General features: G+C 39.5%; 1 protein-coding gene across 1 annotated transcript in view; it reads right to left on the reverse strand.

Annotated features, from left to right (window-relative positions):
* SVEP1 (sushi, von Willebrand factor type A, EGF and pentraxin domain containing 1) overlaps window positions 1-18,667 on the reverse strand; it is a 133,141-nt gene that overhangs the window by 95,306 nt on the left and 19,168 nt on the right. The window contains exons 2-3 of the mRNA XM_067315744.1: window positions 15,359-15,614; window positions 13,950-14,126 (exon numbers count right to left, since the gene is read on the reverse strand). Coding sequence (XP_067171845.1) covers window positions 13,950-14,126; window positions 15,359-15,614 — 433 coding nt within the window. The remainder of the gene's footprint in view (window positions 1-13,949; window positions 14,127-15,358; window positions 15,615-18,667) is intronic.

Here is an 18,667-nt window from a genome sequence, read left to right on the forward strand (position 1 = left end):
CTTCTGTCTCCTTTCTTTGCAGATCAGAATAGTTCCAGTTGCTGAATCACAGATGGGGAATGTAGCAAGTAAAAGCTATTATAAACAGGAAAGTGAAGCCCTTTCTGCCAGACCCTCAATAAACTGTCACTACTGCACTAAGTGCCAAATTTGGCCTCTTTTCTACATCCCTTATTTTTATCATTTAAATATACTTTTCAACAACAGTGATTATAGTCCTATTAAATAACATTTCTGAGCAGTAAAGATATAGTGCATGACTGTGCAGATGGAGAACATATGCCACTATTTCCATGTTTATTTACTTAGCAGCCCAGGGTGAGAATCAGACAATTTTTGGTTAACTTAAGAGGGCTGAAGCACATGCAGTGGCTCAGGCCAATAATCAGACAATAAAAAATGGTGTTTTTGCCAATAATTTTTTCACATATTGTGAAACTGGAGCAGCTATTCCTGTTTTGAGCTCACTATACTCCTGTAATCTTGATGTTACAGTTTCTACTTAATTCCTGGAATCATTACTGATACACATGATTTACTGTGAATAATACCATAATTGCCATTCTCCATTCTTCAGGCAAAATTCTTATGGAACCCGACAGAACCCCCTGAATTCTTTTAAAATGATCTAAACTATGTAAATCAAAATAGAGTCTCATTTATGGAAAGAAAGAGAGCTGAGAGAACAACTTGATCAGTATGGTCAGAATTAACTGCTGCTTGCTCAGAAAACATTTGGAGATGTGACTGTTTCTCATTTCATTCCCCCATTCTCCCTTGTCTCTCTCCCCTCTTGTTTCTTTTTAGGATAGAAGGGAAGTCCTTCCTTAAGAATGGTTCTGACTCTCGCTGAAGCAGCGTCCACTGGAAGCGAAAGGGTCACCTCAGATTTAAACTGAAGAAACCTGCTCTAAGTACTTAGTCCTGTTCCCTGCCAACAAAGTGCATTTTTTTACCACAAAGCTAAAGGCCTTCAGATTATGTTTCAGGACCAAAACCAAAAACACAGCCTCAGTCCTTAGTCTAACAACACACCTCTCTGCGGAGAGCCGCCATGAAAACATTTCTGAACACCACCTTTGCACTCCCCCGCCAGACACCTCTAACCAGGTCTCTGTCCCTTGCCCTCCACAATTCAGCAGTTCCTCCCTACAACAGGAACCCTTGGCTGGTGAGTTAATGTGTTTATAAGATCCCTTCTTGCTGCCAGTGTTGACCAAACGTGCTAAAATAGCAACCTGTGACATCCAGAGGCTTTATTCAAGTGTAGTTTTTTTAAACAATGAAATAACCTGCTGCTGCTGCCAAAAAGCGAGCAGGGAAACAGCAGAGTAAGATTTTTTCAAGAATTGTCTGATGCTCAGTCTCTCTGTCCATGAAAGTAAGACATTGCTCTGCATCCTACTTCTGCATCCTGCTTCTCAGCCTCAAGGGTATTTTTCTACCTTGAAGAGTTAGAATCACTTGTTCTGCTTCTAAACGACAGCAAAGTTCTTTGTACATTTCTGGATGTAAACAGTCTGTCACACTTCTGGTTCTACCTTTTTCTCTAAATTCATGGCCTTTTTTGAGCTCTTCTGCCACAAACCAGGCCATTTATACCTGCAGAGATGGAGAATAAAAAGGTGAGAACATTCTTAAGGATGGCCTGAAGTAAAAAAACATATAAGCAGCAATAATGATTAAGGAGGTACTAGGACTTCCAATTATTCAGCCACTGAATTTTAGCTAGAAAGTCTATTCCTAGACTGCATTTGACTCCAATTAATTGGGCTTAGAAAATAATTAGCGCTGTCCAAAAATATCCTGCTTTTTTTCCTGAATTGGAGCCAAATATTTTTGCACTAATTTTTTGCACTTTTGCAGACTATGAACCAGCGAGGGATGCAAGTGACAAATGATAAACTGCCTCTCTGACCTAGGAATGTATGAGGCATTGCATTCTGTTTCAACATAGGAAGCCTCCCTAAAATGACCCTAAAGTAAGGAGAATAAATCAGTCTGTAATATCACTAGAGGTGAAATTTAAGACCTTACAGACAACTTTGCAAAGTGTCATATTCACAGACCTTGAACTTGTTAATTTTAATAGTTGTCTGTGCTTCAGCCTCAGGGGCAAAAAAATGCAGACAAGTAACAGCTGTAATCCATCTCCTTCATCTTGAAGGACAGGGTGTCAAAGAGAAGATAGGGAGGAAGAAGACAGCAAAGGGCTTCCCCCATCTTCTCAGAGTGCAGGTGCCTTCTTGCCTGTGATCTCTAATAGAGGAGAGGGCCTAGGCACCTGCTGAAGAATTGCCGGTGAAGAGCTACCAGGGGAGTGAAGACAGCAGCAAATCCTAGTAGCTGTCAGAGCAAGAGGCCTTATTTCTTGGTTGGCACTGATGTCCACACAGACTGTGCTCTTGAGAAGACAGGATAGCTTAGCACTGCTTCTGTGCAAACCCTTCTGGCACCTAAGCTAGGACAGCCGTTATGATGGATGAACACTGAAAAGGAGCGGCATTGCCATGTACTGAAAGAGAGGTAGAGATGAAGGTAAATACCTTCAGCTGCTGTTACATTAAAGAGACACTGGCAGAGGATGCTTCAGTGTCTGAACCTGGTACTGTAGCTCTTGGTCAAATTCCTTGTGGCCACATTTCCTCTCTTCTAATGTATTTGGACTGTAGTTAGAGGATGTGTTACTGGCCTACCTAAGAAACTGTTGTCTGAGCAGGACTTATTGGCTAGTCACATTGATGGAACTGAGTCACCATGGAACGCCAAGCACCCTTGCCTTCGTGTACTCACGTGGCATGTTTTAACCATCACATGTGCACTGCCAGCAAGACAGCGTCATGGAGTGACTTTGGCTGACTTGGGAGAATATGGATGCTCACAGAAGCACTACCTTTTAAAAGTGGTGTTGTATTTTGCAAGGTCCTGTATCTTGAATTCCCACTGAGCAATAAGAGAGAGCAAAATTGTATGTGTAAGCTTTACTGATCTGCAATTCACAATGACACAAAAATTCAAGTGGAGAGCCTTGCGAGGAACTGCATAATTCAATCCCCATTGTGATGAGAACACAAAGGCAAAGACTTAGTCTCTGAAAAGAGGGAAATGACATATTTGTATTTCAGAAGGTGATATTCTTTGCCAAGGTGGCAACATAAATAGGCCTAGAGGGCTAGGGGATATTTTTAGGTGTGCAAACTACTGAGTCCAAGAGGTAATAGTGGAAGTCCAAAAGAAGAACCAGCTCAACTACACATAGCTGTTATGGTATATTACCATGAGCTTTGACAAGTATTCCCTAGGTTCTGCATTGACCCCCAAGGCTCCTCAAAATAAGGCTCCTCAGTCTCCCACTCCCCTTCCTGTGCCTGAGAAATTCAGTCCTGTGAACTGAGTTACACTGGAAGAGGAATTTTTGCAGCACTTCATATTCCTGCATGCAAAGCACTCTTCCATATCCATTGTCTTAGCCCCTAAGGTATCGCTGTGCCACAGAGGTCAAACTAGTTAGCTGCTGCATTTAAAGGTACTAAGGTACTTTTGGGCCTGCATAAGCTTCACAGGATGTTCTGAGGGCAGCAGTTGGGCAAAGATTAGAGTGAGAAGAGGGACAAGAAGAGAAAATACAGTAAGAGGCCAGATACGTTTTCCCCCAAAGCTACAGCGGTTTTATACAGAGATAAAACTCAGAATATAAATACATGCCTTTAAGTTAATGAGACTCAGTAGGGTGTCCCAATTCTGTGTACATGTAGATGTTTCCATGTTCCAGTAGAACACTGATGTTTCCTGTCCCTCTCTCTTCATAATTTTTCATGCCACCTGTGTTTCCAGATCATGTTTTTTCGCATGAACACAGCCAGAACATGGTAAGCACTCCACTGTTACAAAGCTAAAAAATCTGGAGCTGTAGGGAAGCTTGACGATAGCAATAGGAATGTTATACTCCGGACTACCCTATGAAGCCCTAATCAACACATATACTGAAATGAGTGATAATAATCTCTGTGGAAAAAAAAACATGCAGAATTAACAGCCAGAATGCAAGAAAGTTGTTGTAGTTTGTCTTCTAGCATTTTCGTTTGAGAAACTATACGCTACACAGAGATGGAAATTGCGCACGGGTGTCGACTATGGCATTTAGAAGGGAACACCCTTTGTTTGAACTTTATGGGCCTTAGACACATTTATTTCTTAGCTATCCTCAGAAGGTTTCTTCTGTTCTCATGGAAAAAACAGCAGATTTGCCTCATGGCCAGGAGAAGGAGCCAGATCTCAAGCTGTTACAATAGAGTACAGCTCTGCATAAAATCAATACAGCTGCACACACCTACACAGATGGAGAATCTGCCATTCCTCCATACTTCACACTAATGAAAGACTCCAGCCTGGTGCACAATGGCATTGGTTTTTGTTTCAAACCTACCAGGCTCAAACCATAAATAGACTATATGATAAACTGTAACTAGACTATATGATTAATCATATTATACAAACTTCTGTAAAATTAATCTTCCTCAACTTTTTTTTTCCCACTAAGAGATCATTCACCACATTTTTATGGAGCAAAATACTAAAGGAAAACACTTCATGTTTAATAAATTTCAGCCTCGGGAGAAAAAAATGTTCAAACTACCTACAGATGTGAGCCCTACTTAAACATCTGCATTGGAAGTCTAAGTTGCTAGTCTGGCTTTGTTTTGCATGGTAACAAATTAAACCCTAGGGTTTCAGCCTGAAGAGATTCCCATTTCTGTGGAGAGTCCTGATTTCTGTTTTCACCAAAACACCAACAAAATCAGCACAAACCAATTTCCTGTTTGATGAAAGTGGTCTGTGTTGCTGCTCTCTGCTTCCCAAGATACATGGCCCCACTCCATGCAGTCAGCACTGTCTCTGGGTGAGAAGGCTGGGCCATCTGCAGTAGATCTTCAGGGTGATAGGAGAAAACAAGGCTGCTCACAAGACAGCAGCCTGAAATGCTCCCATCCATTCTGGTTGCAGAAAGTACCTGGCAGGTAGATGAATCTTATCATAAAATGCCTGCAATCTATTTGCTCTAATTCTTTTCACAGTTGAGTGTGCTTTTGCCCCCTTTCAGAATGGTAGGACTGAGGTTCTTTTTCCAGCCCACTCTTCTTGTTGCTTACTGTCCTTGTTGGAGAGGTACCAGAGTGTGTAGTGTTTCTGGATTCCTGTGGCTGAAGAAGAGGAGAAGGTGCACTGCAAGAAGAAGAAAAAAGCATAGGTGTAGAAGACAGGGAGCAAGGGCTTCTTCCCTGGAAGAGGGTGTGAAAGGATCTGAGCAGGATCCCGGATCTCCTTCCTCAGACAGCAGGGAGAAGTCAGCTAGCCAGGTGTGAACAGAAGAGGCAACAGGAATGCCATCACATGCCTTCTCCCCTATCCTCTTGCCTCTCTTACAATGGCAGTACCAACAGAGAGAAGGCAGTGGAAGGAACATCTGTATTGCCTTCTGGGAAAACTTCCCTTGAAAGATTTCATTTGGGGTCAAAATCTGTGAACATATGACTTGTTCATCTGTGGGTCATGACCTGATGCACTTTGTGCAGTTTTGCCTTCATGTTTTCGCTTTCCTTTCAGCTGCAACTGTGCATTCCCAGATCAATTATCACACAGCCATCTCTGCAAACTTGCAAAATGATGTGAACTGCATTCTATACACAATACCTGCTCCATATTGCAAGAGAAGCAGATAATACTGTCTAAAGTGTCAAGAGGAAGAGTAGTCCTTTTTACAGAGATCATGCTTTGCAATACTCACTGATCTGGCTACAGTGAATATCACAGCGACAAACATTTAATAAGAAAATGAAAATATTCCTACCCTCCATGTTCTTTTGGAAACTGATTCTGAAGAGTTAAGACTCAAATACTTTTGACCAAGTGGCACAATGCACAATCTATCAAGTTCCAAATGCACAGGCACAGCAACTGCCTAATTTTGTCATGTTAAGAGTGCTGTGCTCCAGCCTGGTTAAACAAATTGGTTTTGACAAGTCTTTGAGAGCAACCTAATGATGCCAAGAACTCTGGTACCCATTCAGAATCTCATAGACATAAGCACTGAGGCTTAATCTTGAGTTAAGCAGAGCTTGAATGAAGTCCTGGGAACGATTTAAGTACTTAAAGTTGACACTCTGGAGCCTTGGAGAGTCTCTAGGGACAAAACAGTTAATTAAAACAAGTTCTTTCTTTAAAGTCTTTTAACTTCTCACTTCAGTAATTAAAACTGTTCGCTGTACACTCTCATCTTATTTTTTCTTGGCTGCTCCTGAACTTCTTTCCAGAATTCTCATTTTTTCTTCATCTCGGATACAATCTACTTAAAGGCTCACGGAATGCTAAAATGGCTGCTTTTAGTTTGTGTGACTGGCACAAGTTCATATATATGTGTGTGTGTGTGTGTATGTATGCATATGTATATGTGTGTGTGTGTATATGTGCATAAATACATACATACATACATACACACACACACACATGAAAACATCCCAGCTATATATTTTTGAAAAAGTATTTAATGCAAGATGACACCATATAATCCATAAAAGTAACTGAAGAATGTTGCAGTAAAGACCTTTTAAGCAAGGGATTCAATGCACAGACAACTACCCCAGTTAAGTCCCTGTCATGATTAAAGTCTCAATTCTGAAAATGATTCTTGAGTCTGTGTGACCAGTCAAAGGCTTATCAAAGAGCTGTGCTAGAACAGTTTGAGCTTGAACTGTGTAAGAGGTCTGTGACAACTGGGCAGCTGATGAATTCTTCAGGCAGCTAAGGAAGAAATGGTCAGGACAGAGTTCAGAAAACTACCACTTAGCCTATGCTTGCGCAACCAAAAAAGGTTGTTTTCAGACAGAAGTAATTCCAACAGTGTAAAAACACACTGGAGATAAGATGGCTTACTTTTTATTCATCTAGAGACTCAAGAAAAAGACCAGGCATAACAGTGAAGGTTTTACAGTGTGATCTGACTAAAGGCCAAAACTGTCTATGCTGCATTTACACTTGGAGCCTTCATGATGGCCAATGCTAATGGATACATCCTGTGGCCAAAGGACAGCTCTGGCACTCCAGGGCCAGTGTAAGCCAGTTCAGCGCAGAAAGCCGGAGTCTGTTTCTACATGGTGTCTATTTCTATTCAGAGCACGGTTTCTACTCCTCTCAAGCCCTCCAAATAGCAGATTTTTCTTCTCTAATTGCACACATGAACTTTGGCCAGTAGCTTTATTTTCATGACATTCTGAGGTGAGCAGGACAAGTCATTTCTGAGTTAAGGAAGAAAGGGTAACTGTGCTATCATTTTCTAATTTTCTGTCACATCTATTTCAGAAATGTCTCTGTGCTTAACATGACAGAGTCTGTTTTGGAATAGAATCGTCATGTTCTTTTCTAAAGCCTCTGATGACATCTATTTGGAAAGGGTGAGGTGTTTCTTAATGCTGCGCGAAGACTGAAAATTTACACCTCTCCTTTTCTAGTCAGTACATGCCAAAATTGAATTTGGGTTTTCACCTTCGCCCCGCAATTTCATTTTTAAAGAAAATGAAATGGTGCAGGTCTGCAGACAGAACTTTTCTGTTAGTGTTTTTTGGTTTGTTTTAGGGTTTTGTTACTCCATTACAGTTCAGTTTTAAATGCAAAAGAAACAAGCTACATGGTGTAGAATTAGAAAAATTCTGTATCCTGAAACATAATTATCCACAGTAGCTACCATGCTGCTTAAACTGATACATAAGCCCTGGAGAACAGAGAAAAATGTGTCACTCCATTCCAAGGACCTGATCCAAAGCACATTAACATTACTGAAAATAATCATTCAATAGGCTTATCAGGACTATGGACACAGTTAAGAAACACCAGCAGCCACACAGGTCATTTGTTTAGCTGAAAAAAAAATATACAAAATTGATCAACAGAAGTTCCCTTTCTACAGTTGTGCAAGCAAAGGAGTTGGTTAAATGTTGAAACTTCCACATTTTCACAATGCGGTGGCAAGTTCACTGTCTGGCTTTAAGGATTGTTAAGAGTTTTTTCTGAAGGACTGAACCTGGACTAAAATCCCATTTTGAAGATGATGTGGCTCACATATCTTAAAACAAAGCAAAACATAAAAAAGAACCTTCCAGCAAAACAACAGAAACCCCCCAAATAAATTTGTGTCATCTGCCACATCTCTGATTAGACCATTAACGAAATAAAACAGAATCCCAACCTCATCAGAGTTTTCTTTCCTCCCTATAAATACAAAATATTCATGAAATTAGTACTTAACAATGTGTGTCTTGCTACCGTCTCCTTTCAAAGACTGCACCTGAAGAAAGCATATCATAGAGGTTTTTTTTTACCACAAGGAAGACTTTTCAGTAATTGACAAAATCTGTCACCACTTCATACACATTGTACTCTAGAATTCTCTTCTGTTTTACTCTGTGGCTACAAGGATATAAGGCTTCAAAGAATAAACTCAGCAAAAGAAGCTTCCACTGCCAAAAATGTCCCATCTTCATAAGGGTTGTACAGGTGGGAAACAAATTAGGTTTGGTGTCAGAAACCATTTGCAAAGCAAGCAAAACTACTGTAGTATCATGCAAGTTACCATTCATCTCTGTCAGAGTCACTCCTACCAAAAAAAATTCTTGATATGAAAAATTTACTGGCATTTATATTTTAATACTGGCTTTAAAATTACCCAACCAAAGGAATGTATTTCTAGTGTGTGCTCCATTTCAGAAAATCTTATAGCATCCAGATCCTATCTTTCTCAGCCTTTGCTTTGCTTCTTACGGCAACAAGTAGGAGACTCTGTACCTGAACTGTCAAAGCAAAGCAGGAAATGTTGGGCTTTAGGGCCAAAATCAGGGGCCAAATGTTTCTTTGTTGAAAAGATACACTTTGAATTTTTGAGAAAGCAGGTCTCAATGTAAAAAATCTGGAAGAACATGACTGCATGTGCTTCCAAATATGTTTTTTTTTTTCAAACAAAATAGCTATAAATGACGTTTCCTTTGATCTTTATGCAAACAAAAATTATCTAAGTTTTCAAATTCTCTTACAAAGTGTTAAAAAGATTTTGTGAAGAAAATTAACGTAGTGACCCACCATATCCTTGTCTATATCACTTGTCATTATCTATATCCACCTCCTTCATCAACTTGTCTTTCAGTACCCTCACTAGAAAAACACATCAATTTCTTCTATACTTATCCATCACAATGTTATGATATCCTCACTAGAAAAACACATCCATTTACATTTCTTCAGTGTTTACCCATGATGATGTTATGTGCAAACTAGTATCCATAAAAAGTCAAACGCAATTTATAAGAAAAAAAAAAAAGGAATGACAGCATGGAACATTCTTGCTGATAATAATCAAGAATCAATTCAGTGTTGCTTAGTCATGGACGGGTATTTTGCATTCTTCCTCTTGCTTGAGATCCCTGCATTCTTGTTTTTTCTTCTCTCTTCATGACAGCTAGCCATGTTAACACAGCATATTCACATTAGAACCTCATTATCACAAAACACCACTAAACAGCATCTGTAACAGCAGAAGGCTCCACTTGGGAGATTTTTAAAATGAATAAATTTCAAATAAAGGAGTAATATATATGAAGGTATCATAGACAGTTAGCTTTCTTTGGATAGGCCATTGGAGTCACCACTGGAATTAAAGTTCTTCCTATCTGACCAAGAACTGGTAGTAATACACTAAACATAAAAATCTATTTAATAAAAACAAAAATCACCAACAAGTGAAGCAGCAAATATGCGCCTTTTCTCTTTTTTCTTTTTAGAAAGCTTTACAGCTTATGAACATCAGGTTTTGCTTTGCGTTCTCTGCTGGAACAATCCTGAAAATCTCATGGCAAAAAAAGCTCATCTGAAAATTGGGTCCAAAATTTGGGAAGCCACAAAATACACAGTGCAGATGTCCCACACTGGACCTATTTTTCCTCAAAGTTTTTAGTCTTTTAAGTGAATGTGGTCTGAGTTAAAATCTGTACATAGAGTCAAAGTTTCACGTGATTTCAGATTTTACTAGAAAGGCTCTCTACAAACCTAATCAATGTGTTATTTTGCAGGCAAAACTATTGGCCTTGTGGCTATGCAGATGACAATTGATATGCTGCATCCTTGTAAAAAATAAAAAGCCTAGGCAGCTTCCTGAATACTCATACATCTGCACTTCTATAATTATACACAAGCAGTGGACCAAAAATAAACCAAAAAAAGAATAACAGCATAGGCTATAAATATGTTATTTACTAGTTCTGCCTTGCCAGTTACACATCAGCTTTATGGATATCTCATGCTGCAGACAAGTGGGCCCATGCTTTAGGTAAGGGAAACCACTGGTTGCAAGACAACAGTTCCATGCTTTCCCCAAAATGTGGGGCTCTGCTTAGGAGGTAACTGATGAGACAAACATGATGGGCACCATATTTGCAGTTGACTTTAACAGCCCACCTTACTATTGATGGAACAGAAGTCACTGTCTTAGATCACAGAAGTCATAAATTTGTTTTTGCTATCTCTGTTTTTTTGTTTGGTTGTCTGTAGTTTGAAATCTAACATAAATAATCAAGGAAAGGAAGGAGAAAAGAAGTGAAGCTTTGTTGAAAAGAAGATACTTTTGTGCTCTACAAGAAGATAATTATGTACTCTACAACACTCAGGACTGGTTGGGATACTACCTCTATCCTTCTTCCTCTTCCTCCCTGTACATCACACTGCTTCATAGCTTGCCTCCCCACTGCTGCCTTTGTCACAATTGTCAGGGAAGTCTCTGTCTGTATGAGGTTCCTTGTGTGGTCCACTATACTTTTGTATGGTTTGTTTTTTGAAGTAGAGAACAGTCAGTCTGTTCTTCTTTCCATGGCACATCGACATTACAAAGAACAGGAGGGGGACATTGAGAGCCAATTTCTCCTCTCCAACACAAAGCATATGGCTCCTATTTTATTTTATAGAAGCTTTCTAGAGGGTGTTTTCAGGTAATTAGGAAAAAAAAGTACTGTTGTTATGATTTTTACATAGTTACTTTGGTGCGTCACATTTAAAACCATAAACAACAGTAAAGTGGTATAATGCATAACCACAAAGGTCTACAGAAAATAACCATTACAAAAAGAACAGATTTGTTACAGAAAGGGAACAATCTCCTATCTTCATGAAAACTTTTAAAAACAAGCCTTATTGCATTAAATAAACATGGAGTCGTATGGTATCTGCAAGCTTAACCATTCAAAAGCTAAAAGTAGTCCAATTAATCACAGTAAAATGTAAGTCTTGTCAATGTAAACTTGCTGGAAGTCCTGCACATTACGCAGTGAAGAAAAGTTATGATGCATTCTGCAGATTCCTCATGCTCTACAAATCCACAGCTATGCTCAGCTGGGAAATACTTAAAAAAAGAAAGGTTGGAATCTTTTTCAGAACACAAGATTTCAAAATATGTGTTTTTTCCTTCAAAGAATACATGTTGCCTTTTGTTTCTGTCTATCTTAAGGAGGGCTAGAGCAGTTGAGCAGAGCAAGAATGGCTTGCATTATTCAGGTCAAATTCTCCCTAAAATATATGTATGCATCCTTCAATATCTTCCCATCCACAGCAGATGGCTGCAACTGTCAGTTCATTTGCACAGTATCTAATACGAAACACTTTTAAAGACTTATTTTACAGATACCTGCTGATGATATCAAAACAAAACTTTCCTCTGCAACTGCCAATAGACATTTAAAGAAGTCAAGGAATTTTATCATTTTTGGTGGCATTCAAAAGGTAAGCTCATCCCTTAAGAAGCTCCTTTTGTGTAGCAAGGGTAACATTAACTCTATAATGATAGTCCAGGTACCTTCAGGAATAGTTTAAAACAATATTTAATGATGTAGCCTATTGCTTGAGATAGAAGTGCTGAGCTTACTTTGTTTGATAGGCTACTGGGGAGCCTACGCTGAGGTGGAGGAAATGGAGTAGAATTTTAAAACAAAAATTAAGGTTTAATTTTGTTTAAAATGAATTGGAATTACATCCGGAAATAAGAAAACAGAATAGCATATTTTTGTTTAAAGCTAAGTGAGCACACAAGGAAGCTGCACCATTGATATAAAATTAGAATCTGATTCAATGTGCCAGTGCTGACACTGACTCTACTGCATCCCTCTGCTCATCCTGCACTCAAAACCCGACAAATTCCTATATACTTACCTGCTTCCCTTTTAATATAGATCAAAGGAAAGATGCTCCACAGGTACAAGCTGAGTTACAAGATGATAATCAGCAAGGAGTACAGGGCAATTGATCATCTTCCCAATACAAACACTGCGGTATCTCCGTACTTTTTTGTGCTGGTGACAGACAACGCTTCTCCCTCATCTTATGTTCAGGTATAATCTGGATCCCTCACTGCACCCTTTTATTCCTCCTAGTGCAGACATACAGAGATCACAGTCTCTGTTAAACCTTTCCCTGAAGGCATTCTTCAGCTTTTGTTCTCATACCTGCCTGTGTCTCTTCTCTGAGTAGAGTTAGTAACAGCTTCATCAAGAGTGCCACAGTTATATCAAGAGGCCTCTATATGCAATGAAAAACACATTTGAAAAAGGAACGTGGCCCTCATAAATGGCTATACAACCCTTATATATACCCACCACAGCTGACTAACGCTTCCTGTGAAAACTGGTGAGAACTGTGATTATGTACACAGAATATAAGTGAGAATGTGAGGATAGAAATAAGATCACAAGAACACTACGCTTTGTTTCTTGTGGAGAGATGTTTGATTATAACTCTTCCTTTTATCCAGCTCATAAACCAAATTTAACAGAGTTCAGATATGTTCTGATAATTTTGACATTTTTGTCCCAGAAAAGCTAATGGAGTTGAACAAAACTTGTGTATCTTCTTTTACAAGCATAGTTTCTCTTCACTTAATATAATCACTGCATTAGGTGAACAAGTATGTCCTCAGATTATCTTGACTGCTCTAAAACTTTCAACTGAATTCATAACTGTATGTAAAAAGAATTTTCATACTTAAAAATGCTATTTAGCCATCAAGTTATATTTTTATTAAACAAAGGCATCCGGTATCTCCAGAGCTGAAAGACAATTCCACTGAAGACCAGTGGCTCAACTTCCCTTTTCACTTCCCTAGGGAAATTCTGTCTATTTATGAATAAAATAAATAAACTGTAGTTCACAGTCAAGTTATATAGTCTTTCTTTCATCTTCGCTTACAAAATGACTTTGAAGGGAACCCAGAAAGCCTGACTTTTTGCCTCCATGTTTTTATTCTGACATGCAATAGAGAGCTGTCACTGTAGTCACTTTGGCTGTAGGCTTCAAATAAGCACTACTGGAAGCCAAATGTGATGACAAGTTTCTATTTAGTGACTCAAACATCTTCTTCTTCTTTAGTAATTGAAAGTCAACATGGGACAATTAAAGAATGTTTAGTTGACTGCAACTTTCACCAAGGATTTATGTAACAAAGATCCACATATCCAGTCCATTTCCAAACAGGAAAGTTTATGGAAATTCAAAAAGTAATTAGCAAAATTCATGAAGGAAAAGCTTACTAAGAGGTCTTAAACACAAAAGACATTCTCCTGGACTCAGTAAATGTTGAGTCACAAATTGCTGGTGAGTAGCATTTTAGGGAAGCGTTATATGTAAGAACATTTGCCCTATTCTTATCTCTTCCCCGTGCTCCTCTTTTGGCTGTTGTTGGAGACAAGTTAGGGGGTAAGACTGACTCTGTTCTGTGTCCTTAGCCAGTGAGAGTTTTTCCAGAGCCCCAAATGCATTCTGATCCAGGTTTATAGCCCTAAATCCAAATACAGCTGATCCCCCTCAACAAGATTAGCCATATACGCAGGGCACACAGAGCAACCCAAGCACGGAGACATGAGACTCACCTGTGCATTCATGCTGTAGTCCTTTCCCATAGTACCCTTTTTCACAGATGCACTCAAACTGGCCAGTGTGAGTGCCACATTTACAGCTTGCCATGACGTCGCAGCAGTTTTCATTTGCCTCACAGAGGTACGAACAATGGGATATATCTTCTTGGATGTAACTGCCAGAGGGCAGGTCTGAAATATATCAGTTTAATAACAAAAAATCCAACCAAATATCCCCCCACAGCTTTGCAATACTTCATTAGTGAAATGTTTCTTAAAAACCTATGTTTAAGTCCTGAGCAACAGTGATGGCAGCATGAAGTAGAACTTTGCTTCACACAAAGTACAGAAAAACTTGGTGTTCTTATCCTGGAAAAAAGTTTTCTGGAACCCATAGCACAAAGATCCCTAAAGTCTTTCATTTGGTTTCAACTGAGTCAAACACTAACTAACGCAAGAAATGCAGGAATCCAGTCTCACTTCCCACAGGAGCTCCTGAGACAGCTTCTCCTGACTTACGTGGATGCTGTCTCTGGGTCCGTGAGAGCATTCATTCATGGGACTTCCAATCAGTTTGGTTACGTTCTTTAAAAAAAACTCCTTTCCTTCTGTGCACTCCCACAAAATGATTACACCTTACTGGGAACAAACAGAATGGCAGTAAAACACACTACTTATGTAAAAGTAGCATGCTCTTTAAAATTAAATAAAGGAAATAATATTAATGGCTAGTCTGATGCTTGTACTAAGTCTTATTCAAGTAGCAGTGGCTTACAAATGAAGCCACTAGCCATGAGACCGTGTGTTCTCACATGTCTAGCCATGTTTCTAAACCTCTTCTGCATTCAAGGCGAATATTTTGTTTAGAATAAAGTAGGTAAAAAAGGATAAAAACTCAGTCCAAACTCTCTTTCCTTTCTGTGCTCTTTCCAGTCTTATTGAATGTATAAGGCCAAAAAGAAATCATATTTATCTTTATACACAGAGATCTGAAAGACTTCTGAACAGGCTAGCTCTTGTTCCTAAACACCAAAAGGCACTGAGGGTAGGCCTGAGATCTGTGCTAGGTGTCTCTTTGTCTTTTGGAGAACCACACATTTGACTGCCAGTATCATGTATTCATACAAAAGTTATACTGGGCTAACAGCTCAGTCTGTTCCTTCTCAGGCAAAATGAAGAGTTGAATGGATGTTTGTGTGCATACACCAAGGAGAAGAATTTAGCTCGCATTTTGTTGATTGTGAGTTAGTCACAAACTGTTTATCCTTTCACCTGAAGAATGAACACCTCTGCTGGAAAGTGAGAGGAAAAATAAAAATAAAAGGAATCACCATTATATGAAATGTAATACAAAGACAATATTGGAGATCTTTCTATTCAGACCTGTGTGCTCTCTGGGACTTCTGAGATTACTACATCAATACCTTCATGAAGAGCTCTGCGTGCCAAAGCTTCAAACTCAGTAAAACTGTGAAGAAGGTAACAGTGGTCTTCTTTTGGATGGGAAGCCATGTCATTCAGTTCTCGGATATTCCCTTGCCATATCCCGAAGGTGAAGATCTCCACTCCAAATTCACGCAAGGATGCTGCAATGGGTCTTGGGTCTCCCCCATTGGAATATCCATCAGTAATAAGAAATATCACCTTTGTGGCATTTCCACGGGCATGCCGCAATATTTGCTGGAAGAGAAAATGAAATGGTACATCTCAAGCTGATCTGAACACTACTTTCTTCCATTATGCAGCTCCTTCTATTTGGGTTATAGCAGTTTGACTAAGTTTTTGCAAGACCACACGTTATTAACAAAGATAAACCATCTGCAAACAGAGACTGTGGTTACATAAGGCCAAACACTGACTCACACTTCAGATGTCCACAGTCTGCCCAATCACAGCTGAAAAGAGACGTTTTCACACTGAACACCCGTGTGACAGCAAAGCTCCTGAGCTGTGCTTTAGCAACTCTATTTAGACTGCAATTTGAATGGTTAACACAAACATTGAAAATCCATTGCAGGATTTGTTCCTTGGGACAAAATTTCAGATGCTGCCAACTGTCCTAATCTCAAGAGAGTGATGTGGATGCATGTCAGCTGACAGTTTGGTCCATTTTGCCTTACTGTTCACCAGATGAATGCCATTCGTCTCCAAACTTGTTTGACTATTCAGGAGTAGGCAAGGAGCTCACCAAATCTGACCACGCAAATAGGCTGAAGATGTGCTGCAAATGGTGGCATGCCCACTCTCATTAACATGGCTTTCAGTATCTGCTCCATGAACAAATTCCAAAGAGTTTGTAAGGGGTAACTTAAGAAAAACAATTATTAGGAATTATTTTGCTCAAAAAAATCCCCACATCTATTGGAGAAATTGCAGAAATTGGCAGATCAACAAAAAGAATCAGTCAAACACACTTGAAAACAGCTCTCACACACCTATCATAGCAACTTTTTATATGAGGAAGCTCATATAAGCAGTTAAAGTTTCCACAGTGATTATCTGGCCACAGGCCAGGGAATTCTGTATTTCCACATTTTCCTTCCCACCTTCCATCTGCCTTTTCCTACTCTAACAAGTGAAATTTCCAGAAATTCCAGAAAACAAAACAGTGACTGTGTCATTTACTTCCTGTAAGACAGATGGAAAAGAATTTTTTACTTACAGTGAGTCCACAATTTGATTACATATGTAAATGGACAGAGAATATGTCTGAAAGCACATACACATGCATGGGTATGAGGGAGAAGGCAGGAGATGGAAGAGATGCTGTCCAGAACAGGGATCTTGAAAACAATGAAGCTCAAGCACCTGATATGCAACACAAAAAAACCCAGCTATGCTTGCTGAGGCCTTATAAGCCTCTCTCTGTAGAGGGGAAGTTGAACAGGTTTAGAAACAGATGGCAACATGCGATTGGTTAGAAACAAGTTCTTACTGAGGCTATATCCACTGCCAAGCTAAAAATTTACAAATCGAAAGCAAAGAATTTGCATACATCTGCTGTTCAAAAAGGTTCCAAAGAGTCACCATGCATGGGGTGACTTGCTTCCCTAAATGTTACCTTGAGCATCCCTCCTGCATTCAGGTACTTTATCTTTACTAACTGCATAACTGCACTAGGAAATTGGGGTCTAGATAAAAAAGCAGTCTTCGAAACTGTAATTTTCCACATGGAAAATGAAATCCCCAAAGTGACAATTACCACCAAAGTTTCCCATGCCACCATGCATTCAATGATTGTGTGTCAAGTCAAAGCTGGCAAATGGCTATAAAGTTTAACAAGGCAACCAATTAAAGAAAGAGAAACAAATGCGACTACAACACTTTTCTTTATTCTGTGCAAATAGCTCACCCACAACAGATTCCTGTTAAAAAAACAAAATTCCTTGTCCTTTGCACACTTAAGTTCTACTCTTATTTCTCTGCTAAGTCATTAGCAGCAAATGTGGCTTGGAAAGAAGGCAAACATGACTTCAAAGCATATAATTTCAGTATGAGGCACACTTACTGTGATATCTAGTGGTTTTCATCAAAAATTGACAGTCTAGATGAGCAATTAATTTAATTTCAGCATCACTGCACCTATTTCCTACCAGCTGAGACTATGGCTGTAAATATCTAAGGTTAAAGAGGGAGAGAAGTGGTGAGATTTGCCAATGACTTCACGGGAGCCAGCATTTTACCCTGTCTTCATAGTCGCACAGTACTTGTAGGGAAAGCAAAGGGGACAGATGGGCACAGCAATAAAGACAGCTTCAACAATAATATTACAGTAACCTGGAGAGGTCACTTGCTCCAGCCCACTGCATCAAGGATGTCATTTGTGACAATGGTACATCTATTTTTAACTTGTTCTTAGAGACCTTCAGTGCTGGAGACTTCACACGGGCAGCCTATTCCACTATCTTTACAATAGTAAGCAGTTTCACTTGTCCACAGTCTCCCTGCTGCAGTCATTTCTTCTCCTATTTCCAATGGGAAGAGGGAAGAGATTCTTCTCTTCGTCTCTAGAGCAACCTTTTACCGAAATGGATACTCTTCTGGCATCTCATCTTAGTGAGACATCTATCCCTACTTGAGGGATAGTACCCAGACTGGACACACTATTCCAGCACTAGTCTTACCACAGCAAAGACAATGTATATTGTGCTTCCTGGGTCTTATAGGCAACATTTCTATCTGTACCTCCCAGAATGGCGACTGCTTTTCTGTTGGTAGCACATTTTTGCTTTTCTTGCGAGTCTGAGATAACTCGTATGATTTGGTATGTTTTAAAACCATCTTAGGTTTTGATCCACTGAATTCTAAGGGCCACTTGTGATTTACTGCTACTCTCTCCCTAGTGAGCATTTAGGCTGCTGGTTATTTCTACCCCAGCATAACATCCTACATTCATCCCTGTTGAACCATACTTTTTCTCCCTTATTACAGTTTTCCAAGATCACTGCAGTTTGTCCATCCTGCTCAAAAACTGCCAACAGCCCTATCTACCCTGCTGCCATCTACAAATGAAATGATTATTCCTTCTATAGAAGGAATAAAGAGCATTTCTGACAATATTCAGTAGCACTTGAGCAGGTCATGCCCTACAAAACTCTGTCCATTGCATCCTTTCAGTCTGGCAGTGCACTAGTTCTATTTACTCCCTGAATACGTTTGTACACAGGTAGGCAAAGCACCTCCAAAAATGCTATGCTGCTATGCTGCGGACTAGAAGCCACCCCGTCTGTGTA

Source organism: Apteryx mantelli, chromosome Z (assembly GCF_036417845.1).
Source record: "Apteryx mantelli isolate bAptMan1 chromosome Z, bAptMan1.hap1, whole genome shotgun sequence".
NCBI lineage: Eukaryota > Metazoa > Chordata > Aves > Apterygiformes > Apterygidae > Apteryx > Apteryx mantelli.